At 35.5% G+C, this 17,515-nt stretch overlaps 2 protein-coding genes across 2 annotated transcripts; one reads left to right on the top strand and one right to left on the bottom strand.

Moving 5' to 3' along the window:
* Nucleotides 1-1,667: 1,667 nt before the first annotated feature.
* On the bottom strand, nt 1,668-3,195 carry LOC129245140 (eukaryotic translation initiation factor 5A). Its single transcript, XM_054883155.1, has 4 exons — nt 3,106-3,195; nt 2,320-2,567; nt 2,057-2,258; nt 1,668-1,983 (listed from the first exon to the last, which is right to left on the bottom strand). Exons 2-4 carry the CDS (start codon nt 2,526-2,528, stop codon nt 1,912-1,914), a joined length of 483 nt encoding a protein of 160 aa, XP_054739130.1. The 5' UTR covers nt 2,529-2,567; nt 3,106-3,195; the 3' UTR covers nt 1,668-1,911.
* Nucleotides 3,196-4,980: 1,785 nt separating this feature from the next.
* On the top strand, nt 4,981-5,872 carry LOC129245141 (60S ribosomal protein L12). The gene is made up of 5 exons (XM_054883156.1): nt 4,981-5,042; nt 5,106-5,168; nt 5,224-5,297; nt 5,352-5,532; nt 5,584-5,872. Exons 2-5 carry the CDS (start codon nt 5,132-5,134, stop codon nt 5,787-5,789), a joined length of 498 nt encoding a protein of 165 aa, XP_054739131.1. The 5' UTR covers nt 4,981-5,042; nt 5,106-5,131; the 3' UTR covers nt 5,790-5,872.
* Nucleotides 5,873-17,515: the final 11,643 nt, after the last annotated feature.

Here is a 17,515-nt window from a genome sequence, read left to right on the forward strand (position 1 = left end):
GTGGCGCCTTAAAAACAGTTATTTCATTTTTTGCGAATTTGACAAGTCTGACGTCAGCTCAACGTATTGTGAATGAATGAATTTACGTTCTCTGACACCAGTGCGCCTTCCGAATTCGCCATGTCGTAAGAACACATGAATAAACAAGCAACAGGAATGGGAATTACTTGTTTGTGAAGAAGAAGAGATGGCGAAAACAGTGGACACAACCGCACACAAAAAATTATACACACACACACACACTTTGTTGTCATGGCGTCTTCCGCATAAAAACAGAGTCTTTATATTAATTTGTGTTCGACATTTTGTTTTCACTAGTTTGATTAATTTAAATCTCACAAATTACAACACTACCAAGACATTCTCTGAATTCTTTCAACATGTAATTTCTCCTACTTTTGTTTGTTTTGTATAGCGAAGGGAGCTGATGTCAGACTTGCCAAAATCGTTAAAAATAAAGTAACTGTTTTTAATGGCTTCGCCGTAGATACTCAATTTGTCATATATCCAGAAAATTAACACTGCCGCAATAATTACAACCCGATCCCACTCAAGCTTCTCTATTGTTGGTAATTTTAAAATAAATAAAAAAATTGGAATGTAAAAATACACCTAAACGGATCCTAGTTGTTGTAGTGTTCCAAATCTTTGAAACTAATATGCAATATTTGTTAGTCGCATTAATCAGTAATGATTAAATGCCAACCTTTCGAATTTTCGCAGGGCGATTCCCTTTCGTCGTACACTATCAGAAATGAACCGAACAGATTTGTGCTCAAAACTGAACTAGACTAGGACTGCAGGGAAATCAGGAACTTAAAGACCCTTTAAGTTAATTCATTCATTAAGTAAACACATTATATTTAACATATTATATCAAATTCAAACATTTTCATAATTTAAAATGACTTTTTCCGAATTTTTTTTTTTTTTTGCTTAATATATTCATTTACAGCTTCATCTCTAAATTTTTGTAAGGCAAACATATAACCAACAGAAACCAAGGTTGTAATAGCCTCTGACGCTATTATATGTTAAATTAAACCCGTGGATAATTCAACCCCGATTGTATTCCATTAACGTTCAATTCCCGCCTTGAAAAGAAAAAAAAAACTGATTATTACTATTTCAATTGTGCGAGCCAACTCAAAAAACCATTTCCAAAATTGTCATATTTTTTGAAGTTTGCTGAAATAGTTGCATTAATTGACATATACAACTGGGCTGGGCTGTTCGAATGTGCCAAATGAATATCTCGACAGGCCTTCTTAATTAACGTGTAAATTCAGAATTGTAATGCGTCCACGTTATTTCTTTCGACTGAATTCATTGAACTGCGTTTTTAATACCATATACTACTTTCCTTGAATAAGAACTATTAAGATGCTAATAAGCTTGCATATATGTATGTATTTATCAATAAGAGAATATTTGAAATTCAAGTAACAAAGCACAAGCTAGCATCCTTATAGTGATTTATTTTCTTTTGCTTGGCTAGTTCCAGAAAAGATATTTGTTAAGGTCAGAAGAAAGCAAGTAAAAACACCGCTAATTTTTTAATCACTTGATGAATATCGAACTAGCCTTGAATTTTGCCTTTCTCATAAAGCGTTAATACAATATACCTGTGCACTATTTCTTGATAACTAGTATTAAATAAAAAAAGATTATTAATGTAAAAAAAAATTTATTGGCGAAAATCTGTTTTTGTTCTCAACTCTTTATCCTATACGCTTCAAATTTCTGTTTCTATTACTTCACACTTTTTTCTGAAGTAATTGCAGTCAAATGAGTTGATTTAACTTATCCATAATAGTGTAGTTACACTACTACAGTATTAGTTTTAATTTACTTTTAACGTAAATTCAACAGAAATCTGCAGGTAGATAAAGTCAGACGTAATAGGGATGTTTACTTGTCCAGAGCGGTATTGGTTTTGAGAGCGATTACACATTCTTCACCACATGATTTAAGGACTGTACACTGCAAAGATTAAACAATGTGTTAAAATTATTTCCTCAATATTATATTTGCTGTAATATAATTTATTACTTACTAGAAGATCCTTTCCGTTGTCGAAGTCAGATCTTAGGGAGTTTCCAAGGTCGCCCTCTGGTACTTTTAAATCCTCACGAATTTCACCGTTATCTGACATCAAAGTGAGAAAACCGTCATCGCTTATATCAGTCAACTGATAATCCTCTCGTTTTACGTGTGGTACATCCATGTTATGGGTCGAGGGGCAGATATCTTCATATCTGTTTTTAAAAAGAATTTATTTGTAAAATTCGTAGATTTATACAATTCTGTTTAACTTACTTTTTATTTGTAAATATATCGATGCCTACCATATGAACTTTAGCATGACCATGTTTTCCAGTTTTTGAGGTAGACATCTCAACTATCTTGCACGGCCGTCCTTTTAGCATAACAAATCCATTTTTGCGTAAAGCTGAGCATTGCATCGGATATGTTTGAGATGCCCCAGAGTCGCCAGTCTCAAAATGATGATCATCCATTTCGGCCATTTTTCCCAGATATTAGACTACCGCGTCCCAAAAAAATATCTAAAAATTATAAATTCAGAATAAAATCCATCCTCGTAAATTAAGCTATTTCTGATCACAATCCAAATTTAATGCAGATAGATAAATACGCTCATTATTCATGTTTACATTTTGACTTAGCCACGCCGAATTGAAAAATGGATTTGTAGACATTTTACTGTGTACATAAAAATATAGATACTTAACCAATAATTCAAAATTATAGAACTGAGAAATGTATAGCGTCGTATTTTACTAATAGTACCGAAAAATAGTAATAGTAGTCTACTATTAAAATTTCTGAGATTTCGTTTTATCATTATGCTTTTAAATAGCACGTTCATTGACGTCAAGCACTACTGATATAGTTCATGAAAAAGCCTGGCGTTCAACTTTAATACCACAAATAAATTTTTTCATTTTATGCTGCAACCAACTATGAAATTCACAAATTTAAGATTCATTTCGCGTTAAACTTGTTCGAGTATTGCTGATCCGTATTATCCATCAAATTATATATAAAATATTCACAATTTGCGAAGAAGAATCCGATACTCACATGTGATTTAAATGATAGCCTTAAGCAAAGAGAAGAAATGGCACAACCCTGCTCTTGTCCACGAAACACTTGAATGAGTAATCAAGATAGTGTATCCGGTCAATACATTGTGTAAAAATGGCGCAAACAATGCTTCGAAAGCCATCAAGCAAATTAGTCAAGCGGCTGATGTAACACTCATTCAATTTTTACGTGCTTTTAACTTACCTGTAAATTTGTATTTGGGATCTGCCGCAATATCTCATACACATTCACATATGCAGTATTTAGCAATAAATCTACAAAATTAGTCGACATATGGTAGATTACCCGCAAAATTGACAATCGGCTGTCAATACTTGAAAGGTTTTTCTTCTTAGAAATCGCTTTGGTGGCATATTTTGGACTTTATTGTTTGTTTAATTATTATTCACGATATGAAGAAAATACAAGGAGAAATAATAGTTAATTAAATAATTAAATTGAATGACGTTTACTGAGGTTTCAAAAATGGCAGCACTACGCTGCCCCTATAATATAATAAGAATTAACTGCACAAAGCATTTATAGAAATATGCTTTTTTCTGTTACATGAATGCATAATTAATAATACCTAATAAAAATTTTTTTAGAATTATGTATAAAAACCTTTTATTTGCCGGCGTCCTCTTTATTTAGTTTTTACTTTGACGTTTCTCTTTATATACATATATAAGTCCCTGTAGGCTCCTCCATTTGTGGAACAACACCAAGACGCACACCACAAATAGGAGGAGGAGCTCGGCCAAACACCCAAAATAGGTGCAGGCTTGATGTTGTTCCACAAATGGAGGGATCTACAAGTTTCAAGCCGACTCCGAACGGCAGATACTTTTTAAGAGGAGCTTGTTCGTGGCAGAAATACGTTCGGAGGTTTGCCATTGCCTGCCGAATAGTGACCACTAGTACAAACTTTTTCTTCATTTTAGTGTTTCACCAAGATTCGAACCTACGTTCTCTCTGTGAATTTCGAGTGTTAGTCACGCACCAACCATTCGGCTACGACGGCCACCGCTTGCCTTTATATCCGTAAAAATAATTATCTATAACACAGGATTGTATGTAAAAAAGTATGGTAATAATATAGGTTTATTTTATAATCTCAGATTTCGTGATAGGAATTTTGTATGGATAATTCGTTTTTTAATTACGGATTAGGAGTTAACCATGAAATAGTAGATAATCTATTAATATGTGAACGTATTATATGACAGAGAAGCAGCCGGAGTAGCCGAATGTGCTAATGTATGATTACCATTCGGAAGTATCCGGGCATTAAGCAACAAATGATATAAACGGTTTTTTGTACTAGCGGATCCCCTTCGGCATTTCAATAAAATACTATTTAATAAAAATACTATCTGTCATCCGAAGGTGGTATAAGGCTGTAGGCGATTTCATTTGTGGAAGGCGGCAACACGCACAACAAAAATAGGAGGAGGGGCTTGGTTAAACTCACATTAAATGGATATAAGCGCAAATTATATATATTGTATATGGCCGAGTTAAAGTGGCGTTTATCATTGAATACAATTTTAGTCGTTGAAACCTTTTTTTAGTTCCATTCTGTGAAAACAGTGTATATTTCTAATTCACCAATTTTTAGTGATGAAGGAATATAATAAGTGAAATTCCCTAAACTCTTTTGACATAAACTAATTTAATCTAAAAATAACTTGTATTTGTTAGAAAATACAATTGTTTAAATAAAAAAGATTATAATTAATTTAAAAAACCAAATTATTGATCGTGTAGAGTTTGCCTATAAGTTATATAAAAAACATTTCAAAGAGTGAAAGCACCATTTTTGAGTTTGGCTTGTGCTTGATGGGTGTTGTGCTTGAAGCGGATTTTGTAATTGCAACCGTGCCGGCCAAAACCCAACTCCCGTCCTTTTACCTCAAGCCTTGTCGTTGGGTGTATGTGTCTTTTGGATGTTAAATATTTATCTGTTTTTATATACTAAATCCTTTGATTTTCAGATTGCTTTGTGTGTACAAAACCAACAATGCCGCCAAAATTCGATCCTACGGAGATTAAATTAGGTAAATTTTTTAATTCAGTGAAGATTCGAAGAAGTTAATGTATCACTTGTTTTAGTTTATTTGCGATGCGTCGGTGGAGAGGTTGGAGCTACATCTTCCCTGGCTCCTAAAATTGGTCCACTGGGTTTGGTATGTTGTGGCCGATTATTAATGTCTTGATGTGAACTAGACTTTTTATTTCAGTCGCCGAAAAAAGTTGGAGACGATATTGCGAAAGCCACTGGAGACTGGAAAGGTCTTAAAATTACAGTTTGTTTGACCATTCAAAACCGTCAGGCTGCTATTTCAGTGGTTCCATCAGCCGCTTCACTAATTATTAAGGCCCTTAAGGAACCTCCGCGTGACAGGAAGAAGCAGAAAAACAGTAAAATGTGTGCAATTTTTCGAAGAGTTTTATTTACTTTTTTTTTTACAGTTAAGCACAGTGGCAACGTTACATTTGACGACATCCTTTCAATAGCAAGAACAATGAGACCTAGGTCAATGGCTCGCAATATAGAAGGCACTTGTAAAGAAATTTTGGGAACGGCGCAAAGTGTTGGTTGCACCGTTGACGGAAGGCCGCCTCATGACATTATCGATGACATTAACAGTGGTTCTGTAGAAATTCCTTCCGAATAGAAAAAATGTCTAAGCTACTTTCCAAATTAAATTTGTTACCACTAACATATGAGTTACAAATAGAAAACAATTTAAAACCGGAATTATGTGCGATTTATTACTAAAAAAAGTTATACAACGGATATTTATACTCGGAGAGTTGATTTGTAGCTACTTTCTGAATGTTGTATTTGAGGTGGATTCGGCAAAATTGCAACTTTGTTTTTTGATTAAATCAATATTTTCACTAAATTTAGGAATTAAAGATCTTGATTTAACTCTTAATTACGATCTATGTTTGAAATTAATCATATTCCAAATTAATTTTTTGTCAAAATCACAGTTATTTCAGAAAAATTTAAGATTTTCACAGGATATTTAATTGTTTCTTGCATTCTTAATTCTGCGTGTTCATCTTAAAAGCAAGTAGGGTTTATATTCGACCAAGGTTGTTTATCGGGGTGTATGAGTGTAATGACTCAACCCTTTTTCAGTTTTTTTGAAATCAAAAAGTTAAAATCTTCATATCCTGGTATTGAAAAAATTAAATTTTAAAACGAAAAAAGTAATTATTTGTTGGTAATTTAACTAATTTTTTATTCTCATGTTGTCGAATAACCTTATGTGAACTTGTTATTCCGCTTTGAGCCTGATCTTCTGTCAGATAATGTCTGAAACAATGAGAACATTAAACGATCTGTCAGTAAAACACTGACGATCTGATCATTACCCAGGCATCCGTTAGTTAACGTGTGTTTAACTAGTTAGAGTAACTGCGGGTATTGTGGTATAGGCGGGCAATGTGGTATACCAGCTTTATTCGAAAACTAAAGACGTGGAAATAACGGGACCAAGTTAGATATTTCGGCATTCCCAGAATCTTAAGAAAGCGTGATTTGATTTGTGGTTTGCAAGGCATACAGAGAGTCCGTTGTAACAAAATCGCGTGGTCGTGTGGTTGGCATTTTTTTGTGCTCAGTGAAAAATTTCTGGCAAATTAAAATCCTAATTATTCAAAATTAATTTGTTCAAACTCTATTGCGGCTATTGTGGTATAGGTAAAGGTGGCTAAAGTGGTATAGTGTACCATATTACCCTCTCGATCAAAAAAATGCCGAAGAAAGGTGACATACGAAAATGGAAAGCAGAGGATATGAAAAAAGCTATCCAAGCGGTTAGAAAAGGTGAAATGGGTATTCTCTTGGCTTCCAAGACATTTAGTGTCCCCCATACCACTCTGCAGAGTATGTCAAGAAACGAGAAATCCATCGAGGAGCTGTTGACAACTAAACTTGGCCGGGCTCCGATTTTAACAGCGGAAATTGAAAATGACTTAGTTAAATATTTACTAGAAATGGAGTCAAGGTACTGGGGACTAACACGCGCAGACGTGCGGTCACTGTGTTATCAAATTGCCACAAGAAACAACATTCCCAATAAGTTCTACGTTATTAAAGAGTGCGCTGGCAAGGATTGGCTAAAAAGCTTCTGTAATCGATACCGAAATGTTCTGAGTTTGTTTTTGATATATTTTTCAAATTGCTGGAAGAAGAAAACGCAAAACATAATTTTCCGCCAACTCGTATCTGGAACGTTGACGAAACCGGATCATCAGTAGATCCTTCGCAGCAGGCACAAATAATCGCTCGGAAAGGAAAAAAACAGATTGGAACAATGACTTCAGCTGAGCGAGGATCGCTTGTTACAGTCATCACTTGCATGAGCGCAGGAGGTGGTTTCGTACCACCATTTTTCATCTTTCCACGAAAAAACCATAACCCTCTTCTAATGAAAGACGCTCCCCCTGGCTCAAACTCGGCGTGCCAGTTGTCTGGATGGGTTCAGATTCCCATCTTCACGAAATGGTTCAGGCATTTTTTAAGCGTAACGAAACCATCTCCATCTGAACCTCTGCTTCTTATATTAGATGGGCATTATAGCCACACACGCAATATAGAAGTTATTGATCCAGCTCGTGAACACAATGTGACTATACTTCCTTTGCCACCCCATTCAACACACAAACTTTAACCGTTGGATAAGGCTTTTATGGGACCTTTTAAGAATTACTATAATGACGAAATAAGACGATTTATGCGTGAACAGGGCAGAGAAGTTACACATTTTGATATCGCAGGTCTATTTACTAAGGCTTATTTGAGGGTTCAAACTGGACAAATTGCAATAAATGGTTTTAAAGCCACGGGGATTTATCCGTTTGACAAACATATTTTCACAGATGCAGATTTTATAGCTGGGAACTCATCATCATCAGGTACAATTCAGTTTTATATATAAAAAATCTTGCTGGATATATTGTCTTCTCAGAGGATCCAGTTGAAACTATAAATTCAACGACAGAAGAAACCCTAGGTGCATCAACCATGGAAATTGAGCCTGAAATTCGTAAGTTTCGCAATAAAATCTATGGAAATTATAGGAACGCTATTTAATTTGTTTATAGAAGCAAGCACAAGCCGAGGACTCGTTACTCCCTGGAAAATATTTCCACCACCAAAGCTACGAGATCCTCCACCTAATCGGAAATGCCGGAAAACAAAGGCAACTGTTTTAACAACTTCGCCTTATAAGTGTAATTTGTTACAGAGCATTGAAAGCATTAACAGAAAACGCAATGCTCCGGTTAATCCATCCCCAAACCCCTCTAATAAAAAAAATATTTCCACCAAATCGCTTGTTGACTCGCATTCAAGTGACAGTGAAGAGGAGTTTCCAGATGTTCCACTAACAAAAGAATCATCTTGCAACTACTGTGGCAAAATTTATTTATTTATTTGAATGAATTTTATTGTTGCATTTTTTGTCAATTGAAGTTTAAAATATTTTTGCTTTTGTTTTAATTCAGTTCATAATCCTTTTTTAAATGGTTCGCAATAAAATTTTAGTTATCAATCAAAAGTAACTGACTTATTATAATATTAAAGGCATCATATGCGGGTAATGTTGTATACTGTACGACATACCATATTACCAGAATAAGGTATACCACATTACCCGCCAATTTCTTCAAGGGCTTGTTTCCGTCTTTTGCAGTACTTTCTTAAATACTTCTGAAACTCGCGGCTCTAAGGCTTTTGAAGCTAGGTTTATTTGAACTTAATAACGGTAGCATATTATTGATAAATTTTCATTCAAATCAAATACAATTTAACGATTTCATAGACGAAAATAAAATGGGTATACCGCAATACCCGCAGTTACTCTACCTTGACTTGATTTGGATGTTATTTTGCAGATTATGTATATGTTTTCCTGTCTTGCTACACGTACATATGAAGCTCGTACTCACTATCCTAATGCTTTTCACTTTATAATAATAGATTCCGTTGCTATTGTAAATGGTTTTCAGGCTACTCGCTGGTTTTTACAAACCGCTATGCTGGTTACTATGCCCATCTCAACTAGTAACTTTGTTTTTATATTATTTTGTTAACAATCAACAAAAAAATCATTTTAGTATAATTTATTTGTTAATAAATAAATTAATAAAAAAAGTTTTTTTTAATGATTTAGTATTTACTTTTTCGCCCCTAGCGTAGATTTATCACTCAAAAAATTTGGGAGAGCTCCGATCTTAATATTAAAAATATACTCCACTGTGGGGGCAAAATTATGACATTTAACTATTTTAAATTATTCAGTATTGATAAGATGTTACTGTCGTATCGTGCGTTAAGAATATGCCTCATATCTCTAATTGCATTTTTCGTAGTTTTTCAATTTATGCGTCAGATATTATAAACCTGATAGTAGGATTGTCAACTAATAGTTAGACGAAGACGAACTACATCGCACTGACAGGGTTTAGTTAGCTGCTACAACAACAACAATTATAAACCAATATTTTACATCTCCTACTTACATAAATACTTAAATGTTCTATTCATAAATCCCAGTTTTTCTTTTTATATATAAATCTGCAATATTAAAAACTGTACATCAGATTGGTAGATCACTGGCACCATTATAAAGATATGTTGTTGGAGGAGAGTGGCGTCTCCAATGTTATTTAATTAATAATTTCAACTGGTTGGATTGTAGGTTCTGAAAATGTGCTGTCGGTGTAGTTTAATTTTTCATTCTGATAACTTTGCTCTGTGAGCGTTTAAATACAATATATTGTTCATAACTGGATAGTATTATGTTTGGAGTTGTGGACTTGTTTGTGTACTCTGAATAGTAGGTTGAAAATTTTAAATCACGTATTCAACTTTATATTTTTTTCGATGATAACATTATAATCCTGTTGACATTACTTTAAAATATGTGCTGTTTAACCCTCCGATTCTGGCTAAAACACTTTAAGATTCTCAGCTCTGATAAATCTGCTGCCTGCCCGGATCATCAACTTTAGCATTGCTCATGCTGGTTTTGAGAACTTGCTGCGCTCTTTTGCTTATCATAGCACATAAATACACCTCATGACATTGTCGACACATGCTGCATCCATGATGCACACGATGTGCTCAGCAGATCCCTTCACCGGAATTGTAAGAATATTAATATTTCAAAAATATTAGAACGTTAACATTAATTATACAATTAACACAATTGACAGTGAAAGTCGTTATATTCATCAAATGTATTTAACTTAACGCGTTCGTTTTTTTCTCATCGTCAGATTTCATTTTTGATGAGACTAATACCAATGCTTTTTCCGGAACTTGTTTTCTGACCCACGTATTCCCTGGAAATTCAACATATTTATATATTTATTTTGTGCACTTGTAGAACAACGTTCATAACGGCCCAATCTAATAGGCGATAATTGGTTATGCTTTGCAGCTATTTAAAATACTCCATATGTACATAGAATATAATGGCCCTTTTGTTGGTTAGCTTTTTGCTCGCTGAATAAAAGAATAAGTAAATGATTAATATCCAAGTTAAATGAAAAATTTCAATATATACTTTAATAGAAATCGCTGAAAAACTCTTGGAATGCTATTAGGTATAAAAAGAAGTATCTTATATATAATATAACTGGCGCTTACACCCTTTTGGGAATTTGGCCGAAGGACTTCTATTTGTGGCATGCGTCATGATGTGTCCCACAAATGGAGGGACCTACAGTTTTAAGACGACTCTGAACGCCAGATAATTTTTACGAGAACCATTTTTTGTGGCAGAAATACATTCGGAGGTTTGCCATTGCCTGCCGAGGGGCGACCGCTATTAGAAACAACTTTTTCTATCATTTGATGTTTCACGCGCGGAGACTTGAATGGTAGTCACGCACCAACCAATCGGCTATGAAGACTCAACTACCTTACAAAAACAAATCGTTATCTTCTCTCATTTTTATGGGAAATTTATAGAGTTTAGCTACCAATCTAAAACGAAGAGTAAATAAAGAGAATAACCCGAAAAAGTTAAATTTTAATAATGGGAGCAAAAAATTATTATGTCAAGGAGGTCGCTGAATATTTCAAGAATTAGGGAAGAGACCAAATTGAGGAACTATTCCACCGCCATGCGGAGCAGTTGCAGATATTGAAGCAACTGCATATTCTAACAATTGCTGCCATTTGCTGGCACTTTTTTATTGCTGGAAAATGGAAGGAATAAATTTATACAAACTTCGCTGTGAAATAAAGTAAAATCTTTGCTTTAACTCCCTTTTCTGATCTATCATTAGAGCAAATAGTAGTAGCAGCAAAGAACAAAATCAAAAAGGACAGCTGCGAAACAAGTGTGAATTAAGATTGAGAATTACATTCAAGGTAATTCCTAAATGATTTAGAGAGCGCAATACGAGCGTGTGAACATAGAATTATGTCCGCATTGTCCGTTTAGTGTAAAGGTAGTATCAAGGCATATCTATACAAGGTAATAGCAGTTGTACAAAAACAAAAAGTTACATGTATTTTGTTCTTGCTTTTTTGGCACAAGTGTCAAAATAATTATTTCCAAGGCGAATTGGATTGTGAATAGTAAATAAACGCAAACAACTTTTTTCATAATAACTAAGTTTTCGATTTTGTTATTAAATGAATAAGCAGAGCAGATAAAAAGAAATTTGCGGAGAGATAAGTGTAAAAGTACATTTTGAATATTATTAATATCTTGCAGACAGAAATTATACATGTGAATCATCATCAACATTTGTGGGCCTGCGTTGGGGTGATGTGCATGTAAATGCAAGTAAGCAAGGAAATACTTCCCATATGCAGCACCTGCTATGAGGATTTCATAACTCCAAATTGAAAAGCTGCCGAAAAGCTAGTGATTAAAGGGATACTATAAAAATTCTCGACAAATGTTATTTGAATAAATTAAAGATGAAAAACTAAATCGATTTTTTTTCTATATCAGTTGTGAAAGTCTTTATTACGTTATAAAATATCGTTAAACTAATAATTTATTACAGACTTTGTATATACAAAGGAAAATAAAATGGTATTCTTAAAATACAAAAGAAGCACATAATTTATTTCTGAACAGTTTTTCGAATTAGCCATATTTTATTTAAGCTTAAAGGTTTACAAACTACTTTTGTCTTTTTTATTACAATTTCTTTACTTAACTTATAGAATTGATGTTGACTATATGAATTACATGGATGCATTGGGTGTGCTCCTGAACATACCACCGCTTCCAATTCTAATTGAAAGGGAAGCTCGCTCGAGTGCCTTAAGACTAAAAGGTATATCTGAACTTAAAAGTGGGAATATGAAAGGGCATTTAAAGATCTTAGAAGACTTCCTACACAGTCCCATTCTTCATAGGGATGATATACTATCACCCAAACCAATACTCTTCAGGAACTTCCAAGTTATAATTAATGAACGAACAGACTGGAGAACTAACTCTATCACTTTCAGACCTGGCTCCCAGCTATGGTTTACTGATGGGTCCAAATTGGAAAATGGTAGAACAGGGGCAGGAATCAATGGGCCCAAATTCAAAAAATCGATTCCGATGGGATCCTACCCAACTATATTCCAGGCAGAAATACATGCCATCGAAATATGTGTGAGAGAATGCCTTAGAAGGAAAATGAGAGGTACTCACATCTACATACTTTCAGATAGCCAAGCGGCTCTAAAAGCCCTTCTATCAACAACTATCACCTCTAAATTGGTAAATGATTGCCTAAACCTTCTAAATACGTTAGGAAACCTCAACACAGTAACACTATGTTGGATTCCGGGACATGAAGGACATGTGGGAAATTGTTAAATTAAAAGCCGACTGTTTCGTTCTAGAGTTTATTAGCGACTAAAAACTAAAGTTCAAAAGCATACATACATTTACATATAGTGAGTTCGAAAGTCGAAAATGTTCGAAAATGTATGAGTGTTGCCATACAACCCTTGTGTAATTCTAACAATTTTAACACTTCTCCTCAACACTTATATATTTACGCATTATTACTCGTACAATTGTATTTTAAATTATAAACTTTTAAGCCCATTTCTTCAGTAAACTTACAGTGGCTTATCTTTTTTAAATTTTTTGTTAATATATCAGCTATCATAGCACTACTTGGGCAATAATTTAATTCAATTTCTTGATTATTATAAACATCCCGTATATAATGAAACTTAATATCTATGTGCTTGCTTCGAGCATGATAAACGGGATTTTTTACTAAGCTCATCGCACTCATGTTATCTCCGTTGATCATTATCGAGCCACCCTTATCAGACATCTTCATTTCTTCCCACAATTTTCTTAAATAAACTGCTTCTTTTGCTGCCGCCGAAAGTGCCATATATTCGGCTTCTGTGCTGCTTAACGCCACTGTACTTTGTTTCTTAGACTCCCAGCTGAAAACGCTACCGGCGAAGAAGAATGCATATCCTGTATATGATTTACGGTCAGTTGCGTCACCACCCCAATCTGCATCCACATAACCCATCATCCACTCGCCTGTTTTTCTGTATCGTAGTTTCAAATTAACTGTCGCTTTGAGATACCTCAAGATGTGTTTTGCCGCTGCTAGATGTTCGGAATGTGGGTCGGAGTTTCTTTGCGCCAATTTGCATACAGAATGCAATATGTCTGGCCTCGTGTTCACGGCTATAAACATCAGTGAACCTATCAGTGATTGGTACTCGACTGCGTCGACTTTTCGACAATCTTCTTTGTTGCAATTTACTTGAAAGCCTGGTTCAATTGGTGTATGCACTGGACGACACTCATCCATGCCAAACTTGTTTAAAAGCTCCAAAATCTGCTGTTTTTGGCAAATTGATACCGCCCCAATTGGACCTTCTCGCTCGACAAGATCTGAACACGCAATCATCAGATCATCTACGTAAACTGCAATTATGTTTAGTTCACGCCCTTGGTTTTTGGTGTACAAACATGGCTCGCTGCTGCATGGAGAAAATCCTATGCTTTTCAGTACCTCATTAAGTCTTGAGTTCCAAACTCTGCCTGACTGCTTTAGGCCATACAATGACTTTCTCAGCTTTAACACATTGCCGTTGTCTTGTTGAAACATCTCAGGTTGACTCATGTATATGTCCTCTTCGAGCTTCCCGTTCAGGTACGCCGTTGACACGTCAAGCTGATGCACGTATAACTCGTATTCTGCCGCTATAGCCAGCACCATTCTTATTGTAGCATATCTCACGACAGGTGAGAAAATTTCGTTGTAGTTAACGCCATATGTTTGGCTGCAACCTTTTGCCACCAATCTTGCTTTGTATCGCTCTATTTCACCATTAGCATTTGTTTTTACTGCAAACACCCACTTGCATCCGATTGCCTTCTGACCCTTCGGTAGCTTTACCTGCTCCCATGTCTCGTTGAGTACCAAGGCATTGTACTCCTCCTGCATGGCGCTCCACCAATCAGACGCCTGCCTGCTGTTCATTGCTTCTTTAACTGATACTGGTACTTTGCCGCTTAGACCACACGCCAAGTTCGCTGCATTTTGCTGTTTTCTTGGTCTGCCAGGTAAACCAGTTCTTATTATTCGTGGTCTACCACGCTGATTTTGCTTCTGTTCGGTACTCGTGCATATTTCTTCATCAGCGGAACTACTGCTCTCAACACGCTGATCCACTGTATCTATGGCATCTTCATAATCAGACTGCAATTCCGGTTCAGTAACACATCGATTTGAATCAATTGAGAAACTTGTTGTCTCCATAGGTGAAAACTCGTTGTTTTTATTTATACCCATCATAATGGATTCGTCGAACTTGACATCGCGTTTTATCACTACTTTTCGTTTTTGGGTATCAAAAAGCCGATATGCTTTCGAATCGATATCATAACCCACCATGATGTACTCGTTACCCTTTTGCCTGAACTTATTATGTTGCGTTTTCTCCAAGGCTATCGCAAGACAACCAAACACTTTAAGATGCTTTACCACAGGCTTTCTTCCCACCCACAATTCGTATGGGGTAACACCATCGAGCGCCTTTGATGGCGATCGATTTCGAATATACGCGGCACAGTTTATAGCTTCAGCCCAATAGCCCTCACTTAGCCCTGAATGTACCAACATACACCGCGCCATTTCTACAAGAGTTCTGTTAGCGCGTTCGGCTACACCATTCTGCTGTGGTGTATATGGTACTGTTAGCTGATGCTTTATGCCACACTCTTCCAAAAAACTTTTAAAATCTTTATTGACATATTCACGACCATTATCCGTGCGTAATGTCTTTATTTTGTTACCCGTTTGTAACTCGACCATTGCTTTAAACAATTTAAATTTTTGAAATACTTGGTCTTTGGATCGCAAAAAATAAACAAAAATTGACTTCGACTTGTCATCGATAAATGTTAGAAAATATCTCGAACCACCGTGTGATTGCGTATTAAATGGACCACATACATCCGAATGTATTAAGTCTAAAATATTTTTGGCACAATTTTCTGAAGCAACGAAAGGTTGAGAACATATCTTGCTCTTCATACAAGATACACAAACGATATCTTTATAATTTAGTATTGGATCTATTCCACTCACAAGGTTTTTATTTGAAAGTTCACTTAGGCTCTGAAAATTAATATGCCCAAATCTGTTATGCCACTTTATTGTGTTTTGAGCTCGCGATAAATTACACCATTGTACATCTTTTTTTATTACATATAAATTGTTTTCTTTAAAAGCTTTAAAAACAATAGATTTATCCACCTTGTCTTTCACTACTACACAACCATTATCAAATGTTGTCAGAAAACCTTTTTCATCAATTTTCGGAATTGAAATAAAATTCATATGCAAATCTGGTACGTACAAGCAGTCCGTTAATTTGAAATTCATTTTGGCTGATCTAATCACAACGTCGCCAATACCTTTCGCTTCTACGTAATATTTTCCCGCTAACTCAATTTTTTCACTATGCGCTTTTATTCTGACGAATAAGCTTTTGTCAATACACATATGCGACGTCGCGCCACTGTCAACGCACCATACACAAGAACTGCGCTGCTGCCCTTCTCCTACTGCAAAAACTGCCAACGACTTCTGCTTTCCTTTTTCTTCTTTACACTGTGCTGCATAGTGCCCTTTCTTTCCACAGTTAAAGCACTTGAAGTTTCGCTTTCCCCTATTTTTACCGCTGTCGTTTGCTACACTTGTTCTTTCCCCTTCTATACCGTTACTGTATGATTTCACCCCATTTACACACGGAGGCATCTGGAATGGAGACACTGGAAATTCTCTTTTCATGTCTCATTCGCGGGCACACGGGCAAAATTGTTTTCGGCGACATTTTGACATTTAATACTTTAGCATCGTATGGTTCGGAAGTATTCTCGCACGCGCTTACATGTAAAGCGGAAAACGTTCGTCAAAAATTTCTTAAATATATGAATGAAAAATGCAAACTGGTTAAATAATAAATAATTTGTTGTTTTTTTTATTGAAATATATTTATAAATTCTTATACTTGAATAAAAAAAATTAAATTAAAAATACTTCATATGTAAATAATTAACTTAAAATTAACTTGAGTATCTAGAAATGCAGGGAAAAATTAGAAATCAACATAAACATGTCCCATAACTATTTTAAATTATACCTAATTTACTACCAAAAATAATCGTGCATTTCCCAAGCAGCGTTCGGATGTTTGTCATCGTTGTTTTCTTCCGTTTGTATGAAAACCAACACATAACTTAGAACTTTCTTCCACAAAAGCAGAAAACGAATAAAGCAACTGTCAAAAATTGCTTTAAGATTGGAAATACGAATAAGAAGAGCAAAGCGTGTCGCCAGTACAGGAGACAAATTCCCTTCCCTCTTCCCCGGCCGTCCTTCACCCCCGAACAAAATGTTTCCCTTCCAGTGGAGACATCGTGTAAATGGGCACTTTGCGCTTTTCGTATTTTTTATACGAATTCTCGCGTACCGCGCATGCTTGTGCATTTTCGATACCGTTATGGTCAGCGTTGGTACAGTTGTCCTTACGACGCTCGCCTTCTTCCGTTATTTTAATCTTCAATGCATCCAATTTTGGTAGGCTATCTCTTGCTTCTAATGCCACGATAAGATTTTCGTAGCTTCCAGGTAAGCTCGCCAACAGCATGATCACCAATAGCTCCTCCTGAAGTTCAATGGCCACTTCTGCCAACTCGTCTACAATTTTAGAAAAATTGTTCATGTGCTCACGGACATCATCGCCCTCTTTCATACGAAGACCCAACAGCCTTTTAAGCAATGAGACTTTTCTCACTGGACCACTAGTTTTGTTTAAATCTTTGAGCACTTTCCACACTTGCGAAGCCGTGGTACACTTTTTTATGTGATTCAG

This window comes from Anastrepha obliqua, chromosome 4, assembly GCF_027943255.1.
Source record: "Anastrepha obliqua isolate idAnaObli1 chromosome 4, idAnaObli1_1.0, whole genome shotgun sequence".
In the NCBI taxonomy this organism is placed as follows: Eukaryota; Metazoa; Arthropoda; class Insecta; order Diptera; family Tephritidae; genus Anastrepha; species Anastrepha obliqua.

Coding starts and splice junctions, on each gene's coding strand:
- LOC129245140 (XM_054883155.1), bottom strand. CDS start 2,528: ATGGCCGAAATGGATGATCATCATTTTGAGACTGGCGACTCTGGGGCA. Junction 2,259..2,319: donor GATATATTTACAAATAAAAA/GTAAGTTAAACA, acceptor TTTTAAAAACAG/ATATGAAGATATCTGCCCCT. Junction 1,984..2,056: donor ACAACGGAAAGGATCTTCTA/GTAAGTAATAAA, acceptor TAATCTTTGCAG/TGTACAGTCCTTAAATCATG.
- LOC129245141 (XM_054883156.1), top strand. CDS start 5,132: ATGCCGCCAAAATTCGATCCTACGGAGATTAAATTAG. Junction 5,298..5,351: donor AAATTGGTCCACTGGGTTTG/GTATGTTGTGGC, acceptor TTTTTATTTCAG/TCGCCGAAAAAAGTTGGAGA. Junction 5,533..5,583: donor CAGGAAGAAGCAGAAAAACA/GTAAAATGTGTG, acceptor TTTTTTTTACAG/TTAAGCACAGTGGCAACGTT.